The sequence below is a fragment of the Orbicella faveolata genome, unplaced genomic scaffold (assembly GCF_042242905.1).
Source record: "Orbicella faveolata isolate gen_17 unplaced genomic scaffold, um_ofav_v1 contig_13, whole genome shotgun sequence".
Lineage (NCBI taxonomy): Eukaryota > Metazoa > Cnidaria > Anthozoa > Scleractinia > Merulinidae > Orbicella > Orbicella faveolata.
In genome coordinates, this window is record NW_028301540.1 from 10,099,382 (window position 1) to 10,121,783 (window position 22,402).

General features: G+C 39.9%; 2 protein-coding genes and 1 long non-coding RNA gene across 4 annotated transcripts in view; 2 read left to right on the forward strand and 1 right to left on the reverse strand.

The window, feature by feature from the left end:
* Window positions 1–6,246, forward strand: part of LOC110055165 (kinesin heavy chain-like) — a 31,734-nt gene extending 25,488 nt beyond the window's left edge. The window contains exons 27-30 of the mRNA XM_089284571.1: window positions 165–384; window positions 952–1,252; window positions 3,543–3,826; window positions 4,221–6,246. Of these exons, the coding sequence (XP_089140697.1) occupies window positions 165–384; window positions 952–1,252; window positions 3,543–3,826; window positions 4,221–4,258 (843 nt within the window). The 3' untranslated portion in view covers window positions 4,259–6,246. The remainder of the gene's footprint in view (window positions 1–164; window positions 385–951; window positions 1,253–3,542; window positions 3,827–4,220) is intronic.
* On the forward strand, window positions 1,259–3,456 carry LOC110055172 (bitiscystatin-like). Its single transcript, XM_020761545.2, has one exon. It carries the CDS (start codon window positions 2,203–2,205, stop codon window positions 2,746–2,748), a length of 546 nt encoding a protein of 181 aa, XP_020617204.1. The 5' UTR covers window positions 1,259–2,202; the 3' UTR covers window positions 2,749–3,456.
* A 2,565-nt stretch (window positions 6,247–8,811) lies between the features above and the next one.
* Window positions 8,812–13,713, reverse strand: LOC149114907 (uncharacterized). 2 transcript variants are annotated; one of them, XR_016205941.1, is made up of 3 exons: window positions 13,578–13,713; window positions 9,907–10,087; window positions 8,812–9,245 (listed from the first exon to the last, which is right to left on the reverse strand). It is a non-coding gene; the product is annotated as an uncharacterized LOC149114907 (long non-coding RNA). The 2 variants fall into 2 exon arrangements; XR_016205942.1 differs by lacking the exon at window positions 13,578–13,713 and adding an exon at window positions 11,365–11,491.
* Window positions 13,714–22,402: the final 8,689 nt, after the last annotated feature.

Here is a 22,402-nt window from a genome sequence, read left to right on the forward strand (position 1 = left end):
TTTATATAGAATCAATATTGGTCGCATACCAGAAACTGTCATTGTTGACTATATGGTGCTAATGCGTCTTAAATTCCCTCATATAGGCACTGTTGTGATATGATTAAATCGATTATTTGGTTTCTTAATCTGATTTGAATATTACTCTTTTTTTTTTCTGACAGCTCGTTAGAGATAATGCCGACCTGAGGTGCGAACTGCCCAAGCTAGAGAAGCGCCTGCGAGCAACGCAAGAGCGGGTGAAGTCATTGGAGCAGGCTCTGAAAGAGGCCAAGGAAGGCGCGCAGAGGGACCGGGCACGATATCAGAAGGAAGTGGAGAGAATTCGGGAATCCATGAGGCAGAAACAGGCGGCTGCTAGGAAGGGTGCCCAAGGACATATCGGTATGGTTCCGATATCAGCTTCCTTTAAGAAGGGATATGGGTCACCCAACATTTAGCACAGTGTGTTTTGGAGTCAAGTTTGTAAGGCGTTTCACAAGATATACCTTGATGCTTATTTCGACATTTCTTTCTTCATTTTCCAAAAATGAGTTTTACAATCTTGATACTTTCACTCCGATCGTGGAGGAAACGACTGGTCGATTTCGACCGCAAAACTTTGTCGCGTTTAACAAGTTTAGCACACGGATTGATTCGGGTAAATCAAATGTGCGTCTTGCTTGTTGATTTAAGCGTACGACATGAAAAATATCGTCGAATTCTGAACTTAACGTCTTTTAAAACCCTAGCAATCGTAGCCACAGACAATGTTAAGTGCTGAAAGTTGTATGCGATTTTTGTGTGACGCGAACAGTGCAGGTCACTGTAGTTGCATGCAGCAACAAAGTTGCTCTCTTTAAATCGACCCTAACACTGCAGAACGCTTACGAGTAGCGTTTCCAAGGTGTTTTGCAGATCGTCTCAATTCATGTATGTTACTCATCAGTTATCTTTCATTTTCCATCCCAGCCAAACCTATCCGCCCTGGCCAGCAGCCAACATCACCCAGTGTCCGTCCCAGCAGCAGTTCCGGCATTGGTAGCGCCTTATTGGGTATGACACGTCTGGCTGGCGGAGCAGTCATGGGTTCCAACGTTCCCAACAGTCCCAGCACGCCCAGTATACCCAGCTCGCCCAATGGTGCCACCATAGTGACGCCCGTAATTCGTGGCGGGAAAGGCTCGGAACCCGTGGTGACGTATAGCAAGAGGATACGAAACGCAGTTAGTACGGAGTCTCTTAATCGCCCCTTGCCACAGGGGAGTCCTAGGTGAGTTTTAATAAGGTGTCCGACAATAGATTTCAGCTCTTGCCACCTCTTATACTTTGATGGATCAATACTTCCACTCTTTCTCAGAACCACGATAAAACCTCACATCTTATCTGTGATTTTAATTTGCTTTTTGTTAAAATTGATGTAGTTTCGCTAATCATGTGCAAAGTCAACTGAAATTCCGTCAGCCAAATGAGTCATTGACGTTTTCCTTGTCTGACGCCTGTTGCATGTTTCTGCTTCTGCTTGGTTTTCTGCGGTTTCGCCGCCATCATAATTTGTTCGGTGATTGTTTTTTTGTGTGTGTTGAAACCAGAAACTAACATCATAACACAACTCATCTCCAAAGATAGCTAATTCCAAATTTGGGAATAACGTGTGCCATCCATGCCCGGGGCAAATTTCCATCTAAAATGCCAAAGAAGGGCATCAATTTTAACATCGCATTACGTTTCTTCGGTGTGGGAGGATACCGTTACAATAACTTGGTAGTGAGGGCAGACATTTGTTTTTTAACTTTGTTTTATCGATCGAGTCGGTCGGTTAGTAGACAAAAGAGGTGTGACGGACAAAACGACGTTTTGTTACCTGCTATGGATGTAATACGCTGTTTCTTTACCTGCTATACGTCAACGTTTAAAACGCACCATGTTTCATTCGACTTCCTTACAATTCTAGTGTAAATCGGAGAAAAAAAAATAAGAAAGATGTAAAAAATTTGTCTCCAAGCGGCTGGATTTCTTCTCAATCGCTTCTCGGTGGTTTTATGCGACCATCTTGATAACGGTGTTAGTTACTGGAGGGTCGGAGCTCTGGTATAGACTGGTAGTCTTGTCTTCACAAGTCACAGAGCAGACACCCAACAAAATGTCAAGTGTCATTATGGTTTTAGAAGAATCGAGATAATAAATTATGAAACTGGAGGTCTTCAACTTCACTGGCCCAAGATGGCAGACGGTCAAACGAAGCTCGCACTCGCTTCTTGCCTTGCCTTTGCGGTTTTACGCCTTGTACACAATGCTTCCATACCCGGTGGGGTGACCAAGATTGAGCGGGAAAAGTTGGCGAGTCACACAGAGCTTTTAGAAGGACTCAAACAGGCCGTGCGACTGGAAAACTCGCGAGAGCCCAAGCCGTCATTCAAGTTTGTTTACTTGCCGTACACGCTCGACGCGTCGAGCCAAGTTGTTCAAGGAATAATGTACCGCGCGAACGTAAAGATTGCGCCTTCAAATTGTTTGAATGCTTTGAACGAGACCAGGGAAGGAATCGAAGCGTGTGGAGTGGACTTCCTAAAGCCTGAAGTATTAAAGCAAGAGAAATGTTGCGCGTTTGAAATCTGGTCGCGGCCTTGGTTAGCGGGACAAGAACGCTTAGTGGTTCAAAAAGCGGAATGTACACCGTCTTTTACAGCAGGACAAGCACAGTCTGGTCACTTCCGTGTGACGATGAAGCTTAGTGTTTATCCTGTGTGTAACTTAGTAAAGGGCTGAACAAAGAAACCATATCGCTTTCACTTCAGTCATACTTCAGACGATATGTAAAATAGACTCGAAGACAACAAAAGCCTCAAAACGACAATTTAGTAACATAGACAAGCGCCAATGAAATTATTCTAATCCGAAAAGGAACAAGGAAGTTTAACGTGAAAAATTTAGGCTAATGTTTCTGACAAGATCCGCTTCTCTTCTGAAACGTGATCGACATGCAATTTCTCCGGACAACATTAATAAGATGTCGAAAATAAAGATAGTCATCAGTTTGGGGATACTCTTAATGTATCTCTGAATTCTCAGAACCATAGTATTAAGTTGATATGGAGTTCAGTTGTGAGAATTTATATTTCAAGCTTGCCAGCTTATCGATTTTGGTGCAGAAATTTTCTCCAAACCGCTGAACGACCAAGTTTTCAAGGACGTATGTCTTGGAATAAAATATCTTTATGAAACCCTACGTTAGGCGGTGTTGCAAAAGACCTGTTGCAGCATTCGGTCAACGGATTAAATGCTGTACAATACGAATCATTTTGAAGTTGGTTTTAAGCTGCAAGTATCAGAAAAAATTGTAACTTTGCTTCAGACGCCGTCGTATCTACAGTTCTACGCTTCAGTAAGTTTCCCCAATATGTATTAATGCAAAATCGTCCGTACAGTTTTAAAATGTTTATTTTTACGAATACATCATTATCGACATAACGAAAAGGGTGAGTTTTAAGACATTGAAATCAGGCGTTAGTGGTGGAAGTGTATTCCTCATTGAAAGATCTTCTCTTCTTTGGTTCTTTCAGTTTGAATGGCGCCCATTCCTCGCCAGATTACGAGAAAAGGCGCGGTTCAGCAGCTTCAACTGGCGCGGTTACTCACTCCTCCAATGCGCACATGCGCGGTGCGGCCAGCGTGGACCGCCTCAACTTAATGGGTGAAGGGAATTCTGGACGAAAATTGCCGTCGATGCCGGACTCAGTGCAACGGTCACCGTTGAAAATTTCAGGTCGTGAAGGAGAAATAGCAGCTCTGAAGAGGAGTAGCAGACGGTCAGCGTCATCACACAATTTAGTGAATAATGCAGATGGTAAGCAACTGTTTATAACAAATTATCGTGTGTTGGGTATCTGATCTTTATTAGCGTGGATCTGTTCGACTTTTTGTCTCTGTTTTTGCCCTAGTTTTAGTTTCGTTTGGGAAGATATATCAAACACTCAAGACAGTGACCATATTTCCAAAGTTCGTCAAAAATACTTCGTTGTTTGTCGTATTTTCCACTCTTGTGTTTGTGGTTGGAAGTGCGGTACAACACGATCTCTCGTGCTTACATGTATGTACCATTTTCTGATGGGTTCCTTCTATTTGATGAGTGAAATACTCTCAGAAGATCACTTACGGGAGTTTGAAGTCGTCATTGAAACAAAGGATTTTCTTGTTACGCTATCTTAATTTCTTATGTGTTCCGTTTGGTATTTACGCAGGTGGGCCATGGGAGATGAGGAAACAATCAGCCTCTTAAAGTCTAAATGTCTGGCACAAGACATGTCATATGGCGTGGCGGATGTGAATTGATTTCTTCTATTGCGTTACGCGTGACTTATGTGAAGTCATAAAAATAACTGCTAGCCAAATGTGCCTCGTCAGGCCAACTGCTGTTAGTGATCTAGTTATTGACATTGTTTATTTCATGACACACAACTCGACGTTAGGAGAATGCGAAAAGAGATCGAAAACACAAGTATTTACAACTGGTTTTTGGATAACCAGAAACGCATGATCTAGCACAGGAAAAAGTTGGTGGGGGAGGTGGGAAAATATCCCAGGGGGGATATCCAAAGTATGTTATCCCTGGGGAGGCTTCTCTATATACCTTATTGTGTAGAAAGATGTTTATTTTTATCCCTAAAATGATACTTCCCTGAACCCGCAGGAAGTATCCTCAGTGTGTTATCCCTGGGGGACTTTTATATATCCTCCTTGGGATTTTTCCAGAGGCGTCGGTAGAGGAATAGGGCTTATTTCGGGATAAATTCCAGATAGACAAAAATTGGTGTCGTGCAAAATGAAGCATTTATATTTTGTGTACTTTCAGTCCTATTTAAACCGTTACTAAGTTTCTTCCACTGGACTGAAAAACATTTTAGCGTATCGGTATAATTTCGATTTGTTTTACTTCTAATCTTTTTAACTTCATTATCTGTAAATAATGTTGTTCTACCATCTTTTTTCTTTGTTTGCTCTATCCGTTTCAAATAGCAGAGGGGTTAGTTAGCGTCATATGGCTTTGAAAAACTGTAACTTTTATTTAGACCTGGGCTGAAAAATTTGCTTTTTACGTTACAGGTCGTTTACGATTTACTTTATCCATAATGAAGCCTGCGTTTGGTTTTGGCCCGACTGGAAACATTTCCGAGAGAAACGAAATTTTCTCATCTATTCCAACCGATTTTCCAACAGGATTGGCCGACCAGAATGGTCTGACACAAAACTTGATCACAAAGTGTTTTTTGTTGTTGTTGTTGGTTTTTTTTTTGAATGAATTTAAACTAAATGTCTTCCCTCTGAACCTAACAAGCGTTTAATACCAGATGTTGTTAATAACGATGACTTATTACTGTGACGTATACGCTTCTCGACAAGCAGCCTTGATCCCAGACTCTCTCCTTTTCCTCCCTTGTCGTTGGCAAAGGCGAGAGAGCCTGGGAACGAGGGTGCTCGACAAGGAACAACTGCGTTTGTTGTGAACTGATTATGACACAAAGTAAATGGTAAACAACCTGTATGGTTCTCTTCAATGAAGGCTTTCCCAAATTTACAGCATGCTGCACTTTGCTAACGTACTGTTCAACCGATTTGATGTACTTATTTTGTTAAACGAAGCTGGTGCTTTTCAAGTTTGTGCCGATAGCAAACTTTTGTTATTTTTTTTCGCTTTGTCGCTTGTTTTTTTTGTCATCAGGAAAATCTTCACTAGTGCAGAAATTTCAAAGCCAAAGCTAGTAACAATAGAGTTAACAAACCCAGGGCAAATTTTATTTATTACTTGGAAGGTGTAGGTCGTATCTTCCGAGAAATAGCGAAGATTGTCCGAGAAATTGCCGAGGATTTCCGAAAGATATCACGTGGTCCTTTCGGTGTCCGAAGGTCTAGTAACGTGAAAATTTATTTTAAAACGTAGAACATTTTATCGCTGTTAGTTTACGGAGGAGTTTGCCAGAACGGTGTGCGTCCAGCTGGGAACATTTTGGCGGTAATTAGGAACGCGCGGCTAAATGAAGTAGATAAATTTAATTGTTACAAGAGTCTATTTTTAAATTTAGGTGTCTACAACATTGAGAGGGTCGGTTTGACAGCCTAGGTGGGACATACTGCATGTAAACTGAGCCCGGGAGCTTTTTTATTATTATTATTTGAGCTTTTCTCGACTGAACTGCTGTTTAAGACGATGTGACGTTAATTAAATTCAGTAGTTTCGAGAAGACAATAAAAACCGACTCGCAAAAAAAATTGTATTCCTTATTTATTATGTAATAAGTTATCGAGCAATATCTTACTCTCACCTAAAAACACTCCAGATCTCGTCCACAATTGTGCGAAAAAATACTTTTCTTTACCACACGTATAGCGACTGGTTACTAACAAGGGGTGGTGGCGCGGCGTTTTTTTTGGTTTTTTTTTTTTGCCATTTTGAAACAGGGTACGGAAATGAGAAATGAGAAAATTTGGATGTGAGAAAATGACGCTCCACAAGCTTTGTAAAATTTTACGCAGTTCGTAATGTCAAGACTATCTGAGCTGGAAAGTTTGAGTTGTCCAGACCGGCTTTTTCAGTATGGTAAAGGAGCATATGTAAAATCTCGTGATTCTCAGTGAAGTATTTTGGCAGAGTCCTACCGTTATGATTACATTCACTGCCGTCTTTCCGACCAGCCCCCAAACCCTCCACCTCTTTTGAATGTGTTTTCAACAAGCGCTCCCGTTCAACTGAGCAGTCCTATTCTGTTTCGATTCAATAAGCGCCGTGAGAGTACATGGAGAACAACTGAAGTTCATCTTAGCTCCGAATTGCTCACATTCTCGCATTACCAAACAAATCTAGGGGTCAATTATATCAGAAAAGAAATAAGTGTTGCTTCTCCGATAAGCACTCTCCCTTGGGTTTTTTTTTTTTTGGTGGAATGAAAGAATTAATCGGATACGGAAATACATGGACAGCGGGAAAGGTGCGCGCGAACCTAAACTACAAAACACACATGATGTTAGCAGCCTTTTGGCGTTGGTGAAAATTGTTGCAGCATCTCAGCACAAAAGATAACAAAAGAAATCTTCAAGATTTGTTGACAATTGAAAACACAGACTCGACCTTGAAAAAGCACGCGCTGCACTATGCAAATGAGCTTACGAGTGCAACTTGCGCTAGCAGATATTATTCATTCACAGCGCAAAATTGAAGTCTTGTAACTCACCTTTTCCAGTAGCTCAGAGGATAAAACTACATATAGGCGCCCAGGTTCTTATTCCCTGCCTTATTCCCTGCCATCGCTGTGAAAAATCTCACCATTTAATCACGCAACATGACAACATCCACGCGAGAACTCACGACATGTGCGTGGATCCGCGCGGATATATTTCGTCAGGGTGGCGCAATTTGTCAGCAAAATTCCAAGACTTACGGTCTCCGTCCCCTATTATGGCTTCCGGTAAACAACTGTACAACACTTTGATCAATTTTTGGTTTAATGGGAGGAATTCTGGGTATTATGGCGAATTTGTTTCACTTACTTTTCGCTAGTATTCGACTGCCCCCCACCCCAAAACCTGGAGTTAATTACTGTGACGTAAAACAAACCTGAGTTATTGTAGCATCAAACATTTTTGCAGTTTCATTGTTTGTACTTGACAAAGGAAGGCGAAGGCCCTCCTTTCTCCAGGTCTATGAAATAAAGTTCTTTGAGTGCTACGCATACACCAAAGAATTTACCCGCGCAAACTTTAATTAACCATACTTTAAACATATATGACAGAAAGTTATAAATATTTAAAAATAATTATTTACACGTTGGATTTTATCAATATTCTTCCGTTCTGTTCTTTGGATAAATCGCTTCAATATTTTATTAAAAACTGCAAACTTATCGTCTCCTTTTTTTGTATAAAAAAGAAATTTAAAATAAGCTCGATCTAAGACCTGGCTTAATTTTGCTGAGTAAAAGCTGGTAATAGCAGAGCCTGTAATTTATATTGCCTCATATACATTACAGCTGTACATGTTTTCGATTGCACCGCATTATCCAATCCGTTTTTTTAGAATTGGATGAAAAGTTATCATTTACTTCAACAATTACTGTGCATGCATTTAAGACATCTTTCAAGTGAGGATAATGTCGAGTCTGCAGTGAAGCAACTTTACTCAGATGTCACGCAACAAACCAAGTCATCTCCACCATACCCAAATCGCTAACACTTCCACGTTCTCCACTTTCTAAACTTTCTTACTATCTTTTAAAAGTTTACAAAAACTGCGTCCATGCGCGCTTTCTCTTTTCTTTTATCTTTTGACACGTAGTTTACCTTCGTTGACCAAACGCTAGCGTGAAGTAATGATGGCTGGATATTGCAGCGGCAAGTTCTTTTCCTGCGCTATTAAAACGCTAATAAAGGCAAATATCCGTTTATCTTGGGTAGTTGGTTAAACAAGCTTCGTCATCACAGGACAAATTTATCCCGATAAAACTGACAAAAAAAATTACAACGTAAATTTTTGAAAGCAGCTTTGTTCATCGCAAGCAAAACGTTATATCGTTGCCATATGTTTGATCCATCAAATAGTGGCTTAATTCTATCTTGTAAAAGGTCATTCAATCCAATCTCGAAAACAAATTTTCATTCCGAGATTCAATTTAATCTTTTCATTTGTTTTGTTTATCTTCCCGGGTCGAGCGCAGCCAAGAAGCGACGTTGGCTGGAGGTTGGGCTCGATAGACCTGATACGATAAAGCATTGTGGGATTGTTTGGGTGGGAATGCACCGAAGCTGCAGAAGCTTTTTCATTCAGTGATCACACTCAAGACCTAAGCTAAACGTTTTAATTTTATTGTGGTAATTTTCTACAAATCAGTTTTATTACACTGACATTTTTTCGAAAATGTACTGGACACCACTAAACCCTCATTAAGTCTCCTAATTTCAGAATCCAGGAAAATTGGCTTCAGTTCTGGGAATACCAAATTCAGCATGCCAAGTTTGGAATCCATAATACCATCATCCACACTAGTAGACTGATGGAGATTATCTTGCTTAAATGACAATCTACAAAACAGGGCTAAACTAGTTTGATAATCTTCATTAAGTTTGACTATGTTTCAGTCTAGGAATCTATGGCGTTGGAAGAGACACAGTTGGGAGGCAGAGACTGACACAGGCAGCACATCCTCCTCCAGCAGCCATGAAACATCCAGTTGCAGCAAGGAGTCCAAATATACCAGTTGCTGCTCCTAGTGGAAGACCTGCAGGAATAAAGTATCCATCAAGGCAGATTCATAATTGATAATAATAACAATAATAATAATAATAATAATAATAAGTATAATAAGACAATAATAATAATATAATATAATAATAACAATAACAATAACAACAATAACAACAACAACAACAATAATATTAATAATAATAACAATAAGAACAATCACTTTGTTTATGTCTCACGCGTGTTTACCAGAGCACAGAGGCGCTGCCAATGGGGGAAATCAACTCAACTCAACACAAATCAAATAATGGTTTTTGATTGTTTTCACTTGTGATATGACTGGCTGTCATAACATTAAGCCAACTCTGATTGGATTAGTGGTTAGGGACTATTTCTGGCTGCCAAAATTAGAAATTGCTCTTACCAAAAACAAAAACAAAGCAATCCTGGACTACTTTTGAGCGTCTTTTCAGTCTCAAAAGTTAAGCCCTCTGACTTCACCAATAATACACATCAAGTGTTTGCGAAATATAGGTTTATTACATTTGACTTTTACACTTGACTGTTTATACGAGACTAAAAGATATAAATATTCAATCCTTGTTTTACCCCAAGTACACCCTTTCACATTCTCTCTTGCCTCCTTGTAGGGCTATGAACTTATCTCGGTAAAAGTTACAATGGCATGTATAACTTACAGACAGTTGAAGCAGAAGCACAGGCAGTGCCACAACAGGCCAAGATGCAGGTTGCTGTCGTTGCAGGGCCAGTCTCGACAGCTGGAGTATTGCTCAGGTTGAATAGTACCATGAGACAGAGAAAGATGGTAATGGAATTAAGGCCAAAGATCTTCATCATGTCTAGCTGTCAACTGAGGAACTGGTAACAAATTGTATCATGAAGTCAATTATGATGACCTTTTAAGTAGTTTATGCTATTGTCAGTGGTACTGTGTCAGTAATATGACAATATATTATGATAATGACTATCGTGATAATGATGACGATTACGATGAAAACAATAATGGTGACAATATTAAGGAGCAAGAAAGTGATGATGACAAAGACGATGATGATGATGATGATTATGTAAGTGAGAGGAATGAGAAGGATGTTGATGATCATACGATGATGACCTCTGGTTCAGTCCAATTTACTCACTGTGATCAAAATGACTGGAAGAAACCCACACTCCTCGCAGTTTGAAAAAGCTAAGATGATTCTCACTTTCACTTATAATTTAAAGTAAAAAGAATGTTTGCAGTAGCAGAAAGTACAGTTACATTAAATTACTTTTAAGTATATTAGTCCTTCTACACATAATTGGACTATGATAGTGAGTCTATGTATTTATAAAAAAAAGGAAAATCCAAACAAAAAGATGAGGATTTTGATCACAGTGAATGAACAGAACGCCGACGTCCAGTTTACTAAAGAGATCGAACAAAAAGGAAAACTTCCTTTTCTAGACTGTTTGGTAAGCCGCGACAACAACTAACTGCGAACGACAGTGTACAGAAAACCGACGCATACCGACAGATTACTTCAGTGACGAATCATCCTACAACCCGACTTCACACAAAGCCACAACTATAAAGACTTTGACGAGACGAGCGCAACTAGTTTGTGACACACGGACAGCTTACGTGACGAAAACAGATACCTTGAACGTGATTTTCACAAAAATAGCTACAACGCTGACTTTATTAGACGAAACATTTACCGACCTACTGAAGCTAAAGCAACGAACAGGAACTCAATATCTGTTACTACAGTGACTATACCTTACATTAAGGGCACTTCTGAGACTATCAAACGGATCCTACAGCGCTACAACATCCGTGTAGCCCTCAAACCAACAATTACGTTACGACACTTACTGACCAACGTTAAAGACAGGGACGAACCTAACAACAGACAGGGAGCAGTTTACAAGATCAAATGCTTCGACTACCAGGCTTTCTACATTGGTGAGACTGACAGAAACCTTAACACGAGACTGACTGAGCACAAACGAGCCACGAGAAATGGTGATCCCAACAATCACATTGCTGTACATCATCAACTGACATACCACAACATTGACTGGGACTCTGCTCAGTGCTTAACCTTCAGTATAAACTATTTTCAGCGACTGACTCTGGAGAGTACACTAACCTAGAACAAACGCCTCTTAACAGACGACAACAACTACCGGCGCCTTATGAACGACTTCTCCATGACGGAAACGAAACCGACAAACGGACTTCTGACAGACCGACTAATATGACCAACAACAGACGGACCAAAAACCGACCAATTTGACTAACGGAGAAGAAACCGGATCGAAACCGACCAATGACTGATGACAAACTTTACACGAGTCTTTCAGCCAATACCATCATGGCTAAACTGACCAATCGCGTTATATGGACCAGACTTATAACATCATCGACTGACTAACACTATTCACTTGACTCTGAAGATGACTTCCGCTCAGATTGTCGAAACGTCAGTCACCAACAAAAGTTCTTTTCAGAACTACCCTCACCCGGACGATCACAGTATACGAACTACTGATACCCCTGGGTTCAAACCATTTACTATAAGATGAGGGTTTGTTACATTTTTCATATTGAATTGGGCAAATCAAAAGGCGGTTATATAGTTTGAAAACCTATAGAGAAATTAAGAAGTCGAGAGTACTAATCATGTAAATTGTTATTTTGCACTGCCAGTGAACAGTTAATAATGATGATACGAAGACCCAAAACATGATGGCTAAACCACAAAACACGGGACCACATTAAAGACTCTACTGAAGAGTGGGCTCTGTTCTGATCCATCTCGCTTAGAGATGACCTCGAAAGCGTGCTGAGCTTTGAAGAAGGTCCGAAGCGATTCACCAGCAGTGTAACCGATAAATTTAGATTTATTTTTGATGAAAAAGAAAGCTTATACAACACTAGCGAGTGAAAATTCCAACTACCTCGTGGCGCAGTACAGACCATAATATCAGCTGAGAGCGCTGTCGAATTTAAAAAAAAAAGCGAGGAAAGGTCACATGCATAAACAAGGCACAAAGAAGAGTAACACAATAAGTAACGTCATGCTGTAAATATGGGACTCGTTTTGCTCATCCTTCACTGCTGCGCCAAACGAGCCACCAGACCAAAACATGGGGTCTTTCTCCAGGTACCGGAAAGCTTTATATTCTAGGTCACTTGTGATTAGTCTTTATTTGGAGTTGTTTCGTTTCCTGTTTTTTTATTATTATTATTCTTTTGTTTTACGTAATTTGTACTCCGGTACTCTGAAAGAACCAAAACATACCTTATATTACTAACTTCATTCTAGTACAATCATGAAATCAAATCAATTTGGAGTTCCTAGAAAAAATATATCAAATTCTTCATCTTGTCGAAGAAAAGCAGTCATAAAATAACGCAAACACGGGGAAAACCCCACTTTCCCCTGGTATTCTCCCTAAGTTTGCCCCTCAAATCCCTTCAGTTTCGCGAAGACGAATTTCTAAATTTCTTTTAATTACAATATCCTGTCGCTAGCTCAGACACCTTCTTCGTAGAATCGCTCCTGCCTTGGAGCGTGTTTACTCAATCTAATTTTTTCCTCTTTAACCAGATTTTACTAGATGTCATACTGACTTGATTCCAAGTACCGTTATAGATTCCGAAATTTGCATTCTTACGTCCTGTACGGTAAATAACCAGTCCTACACAGCCGGTACACAGTCAAATGTTGATGTTGGCCATGTTATGTGTGAATTATGAAAAGCTCGTTTCGACAAAAATATCAGAATGTTTATCTTACGAGTTAAATTGAGAACAAGAAGGAGAACGGGGTCTTGCACCGAGGGGTTCATTTCCGACATAGGACACTTCTTTTAAGTTGTAAGGTTTTGTTTTACGGGAAAAAAAAATACTCGGCCGAGGGCACAACATTTTAGTTTGTTTGTCGTAATGGCCAACGGGAAATAACCAAGCACCAGGTTTTAGCGACAACTTGTGCACGCAAACTGAATCTTTCATTCTTTACCTAATTGCTTCAAAACCCTTTCGAAGCAGTTCATTTATTCAGGGTATATTTCGCCCATACTATACAAAGTGAACAACACAAAATAATAACGAAATACTCAAGTTAAGATTATATCGCAGAGTTAATTCTTGCTTGGAATTAGCAAAGGTTGTTTCCGCAGTTAGCGTTTTATCCCTGCAGTCGGTCTGCAGTCCGAATTTCACACTTTTGAGTGTTTTGAAAAGGTATGTTTTGATATCTGTCGTCTCGCTTTAACTTTTTGTTCAATGCTATGTATCAGCATTAAAACTAGGAATAAACCACACCAGTGAATACAGCTGACTTTGTCGGCTTACCTGCGGAATTCTGTATGCAAGAATTATTCTAGCCTTCCTTCTGCTGTCCTGTCCAAAGTAACTCTTGTAATTCGAAAGAACTTTTTTCATTTTAAATAAGAATTTTCCGAGGGACTTTCCCTGAAGGTCAGTGCGAATATCATTGGCTGTAACAGACAAGTGTTGCCGTTTTGATAAATATGGAAATGACACGATGCTAGTTCTTGAAGCGGAAGCCCGGCCGTGGGAAGAATTTGTCACACCTTTGACCCCCATAGTTGGAGGATGAAGCTGCTACAAACTCGGTGCAACGGCCGGGAAAATGGACTTGCAACATTATTTAGACCAGGACATTACGTTATGTTCTTTAACTTCGCTATGTCACACTGGACTGCAGTTGTATTACTAGTGTAAACTGAAATTTTAATGGAGTGTTTATATTGTAGTGTTGGTGTGCATAGCCTCCCACACAGACGTTCTTAGGGTTTGTCACACGTTGGACGAGCCCTAAGAGCGTCTGGGTAGGTTTGATGTGATTACGGGTCAAGTTGAATTCGTGGAAAAAGAGATGTGTTGCCCACGCAATCGAGGGCCTGGATGGCCGCGCAGCCGGGATTGTCGACGTGTACGATTTTCTCAGGCACTTTGTTTGTCTCCAGGGACCGCAATTCTTTCAAAAAGGCGAATAGCATTGGTGGCGTGATAAAAAGGCAGTTTTTTGACGTGGTTCAAAACAGTTTCCAGCACTTAGATTTTGATGGGTCGTTATAACCACTCTTTATCACTTGATGCTATAATCATGGTATCAAAAAACTGCACAATCATTGGTGAACACTTTGCTATCATTTTTATGACGTGATAGGTTACTATAGTAACAGTATCTTCACGTAAAAACGCCCTTGCATTACAGCTTCAGGGGCTTAAAATTAAAAAACGGCACGGCGAAATTTGTATGTATTATCAACTTTTGATTTAAGTGTAAGGCGCAACTTTTGGCAAAGTTTAAAAAAAAATCTGTAGGTAGGGTTCAGAGCCACCAAGGTGGTATTAGTTGTTAAAATCAAAAGGTCTCTGCGAGGAAATAACCAGTTTCAGACAAATGTATGGGTAAGCTTAGACCCCCAGCTTAGTTGATTAGCTTTTATCCATATTAAAATTCTGAGCAGATGCGAGGTCGCCCTGAGAGTAAGTCACGAAGTACTGTGCTAGAGCCAGTCACTTCTCTGTTAGCCATTTTGTCACAGAATCGAGAGAAATGGCCGGATCGGAGGGGCCTTTTCCCGCGTGACTGCCTGTAGTTAAGCAAACATTCAAGTGTTAGTTGCTTCTGTTTTCACGAGCCAAACCGTACTTTGCGTGGGAAGGCTTTCCAAAGGTCTTTGGTTGTTTTCGTGGCGGTGTCTAGGACCTTTGGAAAGCCTTCCCACGCAAAGTACGGTTTGGCTCGTGACAACAGAAGCAACCAAGACTTGAATGTTCGCTCAACTAGAGGGAGTCACGCGGGAAAGGCTCCCTTAGCTGTTTCATGACTGGTAATTTCATCGCGACGACCTTTTGATTTTAACAACAAATACACACAATATCTTCGCTTTATATCTTTGACCATACCAGAAAGACACCTTGCGAAATACGCCTCAGTTTTCACTTTGCAACATGCAAATTGATATTGACACAGCATTTCTGATTACAACGGGGAAAATTCCCTTGATTGCGTGGGCCACACCCCTCCTTGTACTGAAAACGCAAACTCATTGCAAAGCTTTGTGATTGTGCCCTTATTACAAGGCTTGCGACTGTGCCCTTGTAACAAAGCTTTGTACCTTTAGTTTTGAAATTAATCATTTCCTTTCATTTTTAAATAAACTGCCTTTACATCACGCCACCAGTGCTATTCGCCTTTTTGACAGAATTGCGGCCCCTGGATACAAACAAAGTGCCTGGGAAAATCGTACACGTCGACAATCCCGGCTGCGCGCGCTGATATTCAGTCCCTCGATTGCGTGGGGAACACATCTCTTTTTCCACGAATTCAACTCGACCCGTTATCACATCATTCCCACGCAGACGCTCTTAGGACTCGTCAAACGCGTGACAAACCCTGAGAGTGTCTGCGTGGGAGGCTATGCACACCAACACTACAATATAAACACTCCATTAAAATCTCATTTTACACTAGTAAACAACTGTAGTCCACACGTTTCCAACAGTGTGAAACAGCGAAGTAAAAGAACATAACGTAATGTCCTGGTCTAAATATTGTTGGAGGTCCATTTCCCCGACCGTTGCACCGAGTTTGTAACAGCTTCATCCTCCAACTATGGGGGTCAAAGGTGTGACAAATTCTTCCCAAGGCCGGGCTTCCGCTTCAAGAACCAGCATTGTGTCATTTTCATATTCATCAAAACGGCAACACTTGTCTGTTACAGCCAATGATATTCGCACTGACCTTCAGGGAAAGTCCCTCGGAAAATTCTTATTTAAAATGAAAAAAGTTCTTTCGAATTACAAGAGTTACTTTGCGCAGGACAGCAGAAGGAAGGCTAGAATAATTCTTGCATACAGAATTCCGCAGGTAAGCCGACAAAGTCAGCTGTATTCACTGGTGTGGTTTGTTCCTAGTTTTAATGCTGATACAAAGCATTTAACAAAAAGTTAAAGCGAGACGACAGATATCAAAACATACCTTTTTTCAGAGCGCTCAAAGTGTGAAATTCGGACGGCAGACCTGCAGGGATAAAATGCTATTACTGCGGAAACAGCCCTTAACTAATTCCAAGTATTAACTCCGCGATATAACCTTAACTTGAGTATTTCGTTATTATTTTGTGTTGTTCACTTTGTATAGTATGGGCGACATGTACACTGACCTCGAACGGGTTTTGAAGCAATTAGGTAAAAAAATGAAAGATTCAGTTTGGGTGCACACGTTGTCGCTAAAACGTGGTGTTTGGTTATTTCCCGTGACCTTTTTTTTTGCAGAGTACGGCAAACAAACTAAAATGTTGTGCCCTCGGCCGGAGTAGTTTTTCTTCCGTAAAACAAAACCTCACATCTTGAAAGAAGTGTCCTATGTCGAAATTGAACCCCTCGCTGCAAGACCCCGTTCTCCTTCTTGTTCTCAATTTAACTCATAAGATAAACATTCTGTCGAAACGAGCTTTCCATAATTACACACAACATGGGCAATATCAACGTTTGACTGTGTGCCGGTTGTGTAGGACCGGTTACCGTGTAGGATGTAGGAATGTAAATTTCGGAATCTATAATGGTAACTTGGAATCCAGCATGGCATTTAGTAAAATTTGGTTGAAGAAGGAAAAAATAGATTGAGTAAATACGCTCCAATGCAGGAGCGATTCCACGAAGAAGGCTTCTGGGCTAGCGACAGGATATTGCGGTTAAAAGAAATTTAGAAATTCGTCTTCGCGAAACTGAAGGGATTTGAGGGACAAGGTTAGGGAAAAAATACCAGAGGAAGTGGGTTTTCCCCGTGTTTGCGTTATTTTATGACTGCTTTTCTTCGACAAGATGAAGAATTTGATATATTTTTTGCAGGAACTCCAAATTGATTTTATTTTATTATTGTACATGTAGTAGAGTGAATTCGACGTCAGTAATATAAGGAGTGTTTTGGTTCCTTCTATGAGTACCAGAGTACGAATTACGTAAAACAAAAGAAATAAAAGACAGGGAACAAAACAACTCCAGATAAAGACTAATACCAAGTGACCAAAAATACGAAGCTTTCCGGTTCCTGCAGAAAGACACTATGTTTTGGTCTGGTGGCTCGTTTGGCACGGCCGGCAGTGGGGGATGAGCAAACGAGTGAAAAGAGCCCGTTCTTCAGTAAAGCCTTCAATCCGGTCCCGTGTTTTGTGGTTTAGCCATCATGTTTTGGGTCCTCGTATCATCATTATTAACCGTCAACACCTGTTCACTAGCTGTGCAAAACAACAATTTACAAGATTAGTACTCCCGACTTCTTAGTTACTCCAAAGTCTTTCAAACTCTATAACCACCTTTTGATTTGCCCAATTCAATATGAAAAATGTAACAAAACCTCATCTTTTTGATTAGATTTTCCTTTTTTCATCAATACATAGTCCAATTATGTCTAGAAAGACTAATATACTTAAAAGTAATTTAATGTAACTTTACTTTCTGCTTTTGTAAACATTCTTTTTATGTGAAATTATAAGTGAAAGTGAGAATCATCTTAGCTTAGCTTTTTCAAACTGCAAGGAGTGTCATCCAATCATTTTGATCACAGTGAATAAATTGGACTAAACCAGAGGTCATCATCATATGATCATCAACATTCTTTTCATTCCTCTCACTTAGATAATCATTATCATCATCATCTTTATCATCATCGTCTTTGTCATCATTACTTTCTTGGTCTTCATTATTGTCATCATTATTCTTGCATCGTAATCGTCATCATCATCATGATAGTCACTATTTAAGAAATAGAAAACATGTACCGTGTTTCTATCGAGTTTTAGTACAAATCTACTAGCGTTCTATCACGAATGCCGTTCTCTGATTGGCCACAGTAGTCACTATCTATTCTGTGATTGATAGTGAGTAGCGTACCGGTGTGCCCTTGTTAACAAAATGACGGCCGGTTCTTGGCGTTTTCGAAGTTTCTGTGAAGAGGATTTAGATAAAGTTTTAAACGACTAGTAGATTTCGTGTATACGACCTGGGACTGGGAAACATCGCCCAAGTTCTTGGTAATCAAGCCAAAGTCGGTCAAAATCAAGGCGCGCGTAAGCCGGTCTCGGCTACTTTTTCGACTAGTAGATTTCGTGTATTCGCTCTCGATTTCTTTGCGTGATAGTTGACTCGGGCTGCGCCCTCGCCAACTGTCACGCGATAGAAATCTCGAGCTCATAATCTAATTGTTTAATAGAAACACGAGTGGAAGTTTGGGAGAACGAGAACTGCTGTGGGAACACGAGCCGCAGGCGAGTGTTTCCACAGCTTTTTCAAGTTCTCCCAAACTTTCACGAGTGTTTCTATAACTCGATAGAAACACGGAGAACATGTTTTCTATTTCTTTTAGAAAACACCGCGACGCAAAAAAGGAAAACAACTTGTTAACTTTGATTATCAAAGTGTAAATTCTCTTTGCTCGCGCCATCATTACGTCAACAGCTCGTGCTAGTTCTGTGTTTCTATCGAGTTTTATAAAACAACTGAGCTACTACGCGCGCTCTCATTGGTCGATAGGTGTGTTTAGATGAGAGTATGTAAACACGGATGTGACGTTTTAGCTTCGCGCGTATCTTTGAGAATTATTTTATAAAAGCAATAGAACACTTTTTCCTTGTTTACATAGCCTCATCTAAACACTCGGAGACTTCGTCTCGGATTTGCATAACTGTCTCGAATTCTCCGAACCCCCCTCTTTTTTAGATGGGGATATGTAAACACGGAAAAAGTGTTCTATTGCTTGAATAGGAACACGATTTTTTACCAATCAGCGCGAGTATTTTCTTAGGACTGTTTTCTAACATAATATATTGTCATATTACTGACACAGTACCACAATAGCATAAACTGCTGAAAAAGTCATCATCATTGACTTCATGTTCTCAAATTCATTAATTATTCATGTGCTGATGACCCAATCAGCTTGCATCAATTGGGTCAGGTGCACGTATTTTTATACCCAATGAACATACCGATCAAGACACATTCGATTAGTTCAAAAACTGATCAAGACACTGACCTAGAAACTTGAATTTTAATCAGTGTTAATACTAAATACAGTATATTTGCCGCTTCAATCATTACTTACAACAACAATACTGCAAAATATTATTCTTTCTTAGACACCGTTACATTAATTGTACAGTTTTTGAATTTTCCTTTCTGGAAAACAGCATCCTTAAAAGCATTAGATTCGTCTTGTTCTTCTGTGGTAGAACATGAAACTGCACTAACACTTGCAGCATGCTGCACTTTGCTAACGTATTGTTCAACCGATTTGATGTACTTATTTTGTTAAACGAAGCTGGTGCTTTTCAAGTTTGTGCCGATAGCAAACTTTTGTTATTTTTTTTCGCTTTGTCGCTTGTTTTTTTTGTCATCAGGAAAATCTTCACTAGTGCAGAAATTTCAAAGCCAAAGCTAGTAACAATAGAGTTAACAAACCCAGGGCAAATTTTATTTATTACTTGGAAGGTGTAGGTCGTATCTTCCGAGAAATAGTGAAGATTGTCCGAGAAATTGCCGAGGATTTCCGAAAGATATCACGTGGTCCTTTCGGTGTCCGAAGGTCTAGTAACGTGAAAATTTATTTTAAACGTAGAACATTTTATCGCTGTTAGTTTACGGAGGAGTTTGCCAGAACGGTGTGCGTCCAGCTGGGAACATTTTGGCGGTAATTAGGAACGCGCGGCTAAATGAAGTAGATAAATTTAATTGTTACAAGAGTCTATTTTTAAATTTAGGTGTCTACAACATTGAGAGGGTCGGTTTGACAGCCTAGGTGGGACATACTGCATGTAAACTGAGCCCGGGAGCTTTTTTATTATTATTATTTGAGCTTTTCTCGACTGAACTGCTGTTTAAGACGATGTGACGTTAATTAAATTCAGTAGTTTCGAGAAGACAATAAAAACCGACTCGCAAAAAAAATTGTATTCCTTATTTATTATGTAATAAGTTATCGAGCAATATCTTACTCTCACCTAAAAACACGCCAGATCTCGTCCACAATTGTGCGAAAAAATACTTTTCTTTACCACACGTATAGCGACTGGTTACTAACAAGGGGTGGTGGCGCGGCGTTTTTTTTGGTTTTTTTTTTTTGCCATTTTGAAACAGGGTACGGAAATGAGAAATGAGAAAATTTGGATGTGAGAAAATGACGCTCCACAAGCTTTGTAAAATTTTACGCAGTTCGTAATGTCAAGACTATCTGAGCTGGAAAGTTTGAGTTGTCCAGACCGGCTTTTTCAGTATGGTAAAGGAGCATATGTAAAATCTCGTGATTCTCAGTGAAGTATTTTGGCAGAGTCCTACCGTTATAATTACATTCACTGCCGTCTTTCCGACCAGCTCCCAAACCCTCCACCTCTTTTGAATGTGTTTTTAACAAGCGCTCCCGTTCAACTGAGCAGTCCTATTCTGTTTCGATTCAATAAGCGCCGTGAGAGTACATGGAGAACAACTGAAGTTCATCTTAGCTCCGAATTGCTCACATTCTCGCATTACCAAACAAATCTAGGGGTCAATTATATCAGAAAAGAAATAAGTGTTGCTTCTCCGATAAGCACTCTCCCTTGGGTTTTTTTTTTTTGGTGGAATGAAAGAATTAATCGGATACGGAAATACATGGACAGCGGGAAAGGTGCGCGCGAACCTAAACTACAAAACACACATGATGTTAGCAGCCTTTTGGCGTTGGTGAAAATTGTTGCAGCATCTCAGCACAAAAGATAACAAAAGAAATCTTCAAGATTTGTTGACAATTGAAAACACAGACTCGACCTTGAAAAAGCACGCGCTGCACTATGCAAATGAGCTACTTGTACGCGTCAGACTTTCCTTTCAAAAACTTTTGTTAACTTGCCAAACAAGCTCAGTAGCAGAGACAATAAGAAACTATCAAAAACAGGTTTTGGCTATGATTAAGCATTGTTTCTGAAACTCACAAATTAACTCGATACCAGAGAAGAGAGTTTTCGTACAACGTTTCTTTAGAGAGCAAATTATAATAATTAATGAAAAGCTTACGAGTGCAACTTGCGCTAGGAGATATTATTCATTCACAGCGCGAAATTGAAGTCTTGTAACTCACCTTTTCCAGTAGCTCAGAGGATAAAACTACATATAGGCGCCCAGGTTCTTATTCCCTGCCTTATTCCCTGCCATCGCTGTGAAAAATCTCACCATTTAATCACGCAACATGACAACATCCACGCGAGAACTCACGACATGTGCGTGGATCCGCGCGGATATATTTCGTCAGGGTGGCGCAATTTGTTAGCAAAATTCCAAGACTTACGGTCTCCGTCCCCTATTATGGCTTCTGGTAAACAACTGTACAACACTTTGATCAATTTTTGGTTTAATGGGAGGAATTCTGGGTATCATGGCGAATTTGTTTCACTTACTTTTCGCTAGTATTCGACTGCCCCCCACCCCCCCCCCCCCCGCAAAACCTGGAGTTAATTACTGTGACGTAAAACAAACCTGAGTTATTGTAGCATCAAACATTTTTGCAGTTTCATTGTTTGTACTTGACAAAGGAAGGCGAAGGCCCTCCTTTCTCCAGATCTATGAAATAAAGTTCTTTGAGTGCTACGCATACACCAAAGAATTTACCCGCGCAAACTTTAATTAACCATACTTTAAACATATATGACAGAAAGTTATAAATATTTAAAAATAATTATTTACACGTTGGATTTTATCAATATTCTTCCGTTCTGTTCTTTGGATAAATCGCTTCAATATTTTATTAAAAACTGCAAACTTATCGTCTCCTTTTTTTGTATAAAAAAGAAATTTAAAATAAGCTCGATCTAAGACCTGGCTTAATTTTGCTGAGTAAAAGCTGGTAATAGCAGAGCCTGTAATTTATATTGCCTCATATACATTACAGCTGTACATGTTTTCGATTGCACCGCATTATCCAATCCGTTTTTTTAGAATTGGATGAAAAGTTATCATTTACTTCAACAATTACTGTGCATGCATTTAAGACATCTTTCAAGTGAGGATAATGTCGAGTCTGCAGTGAAGCAACTTTACTCAGATGTCACGCAACAAACCAAGTCATCTCCACCATACCCAAATCGCTAACACTTCCACTTTCTCCACTTTCTAAA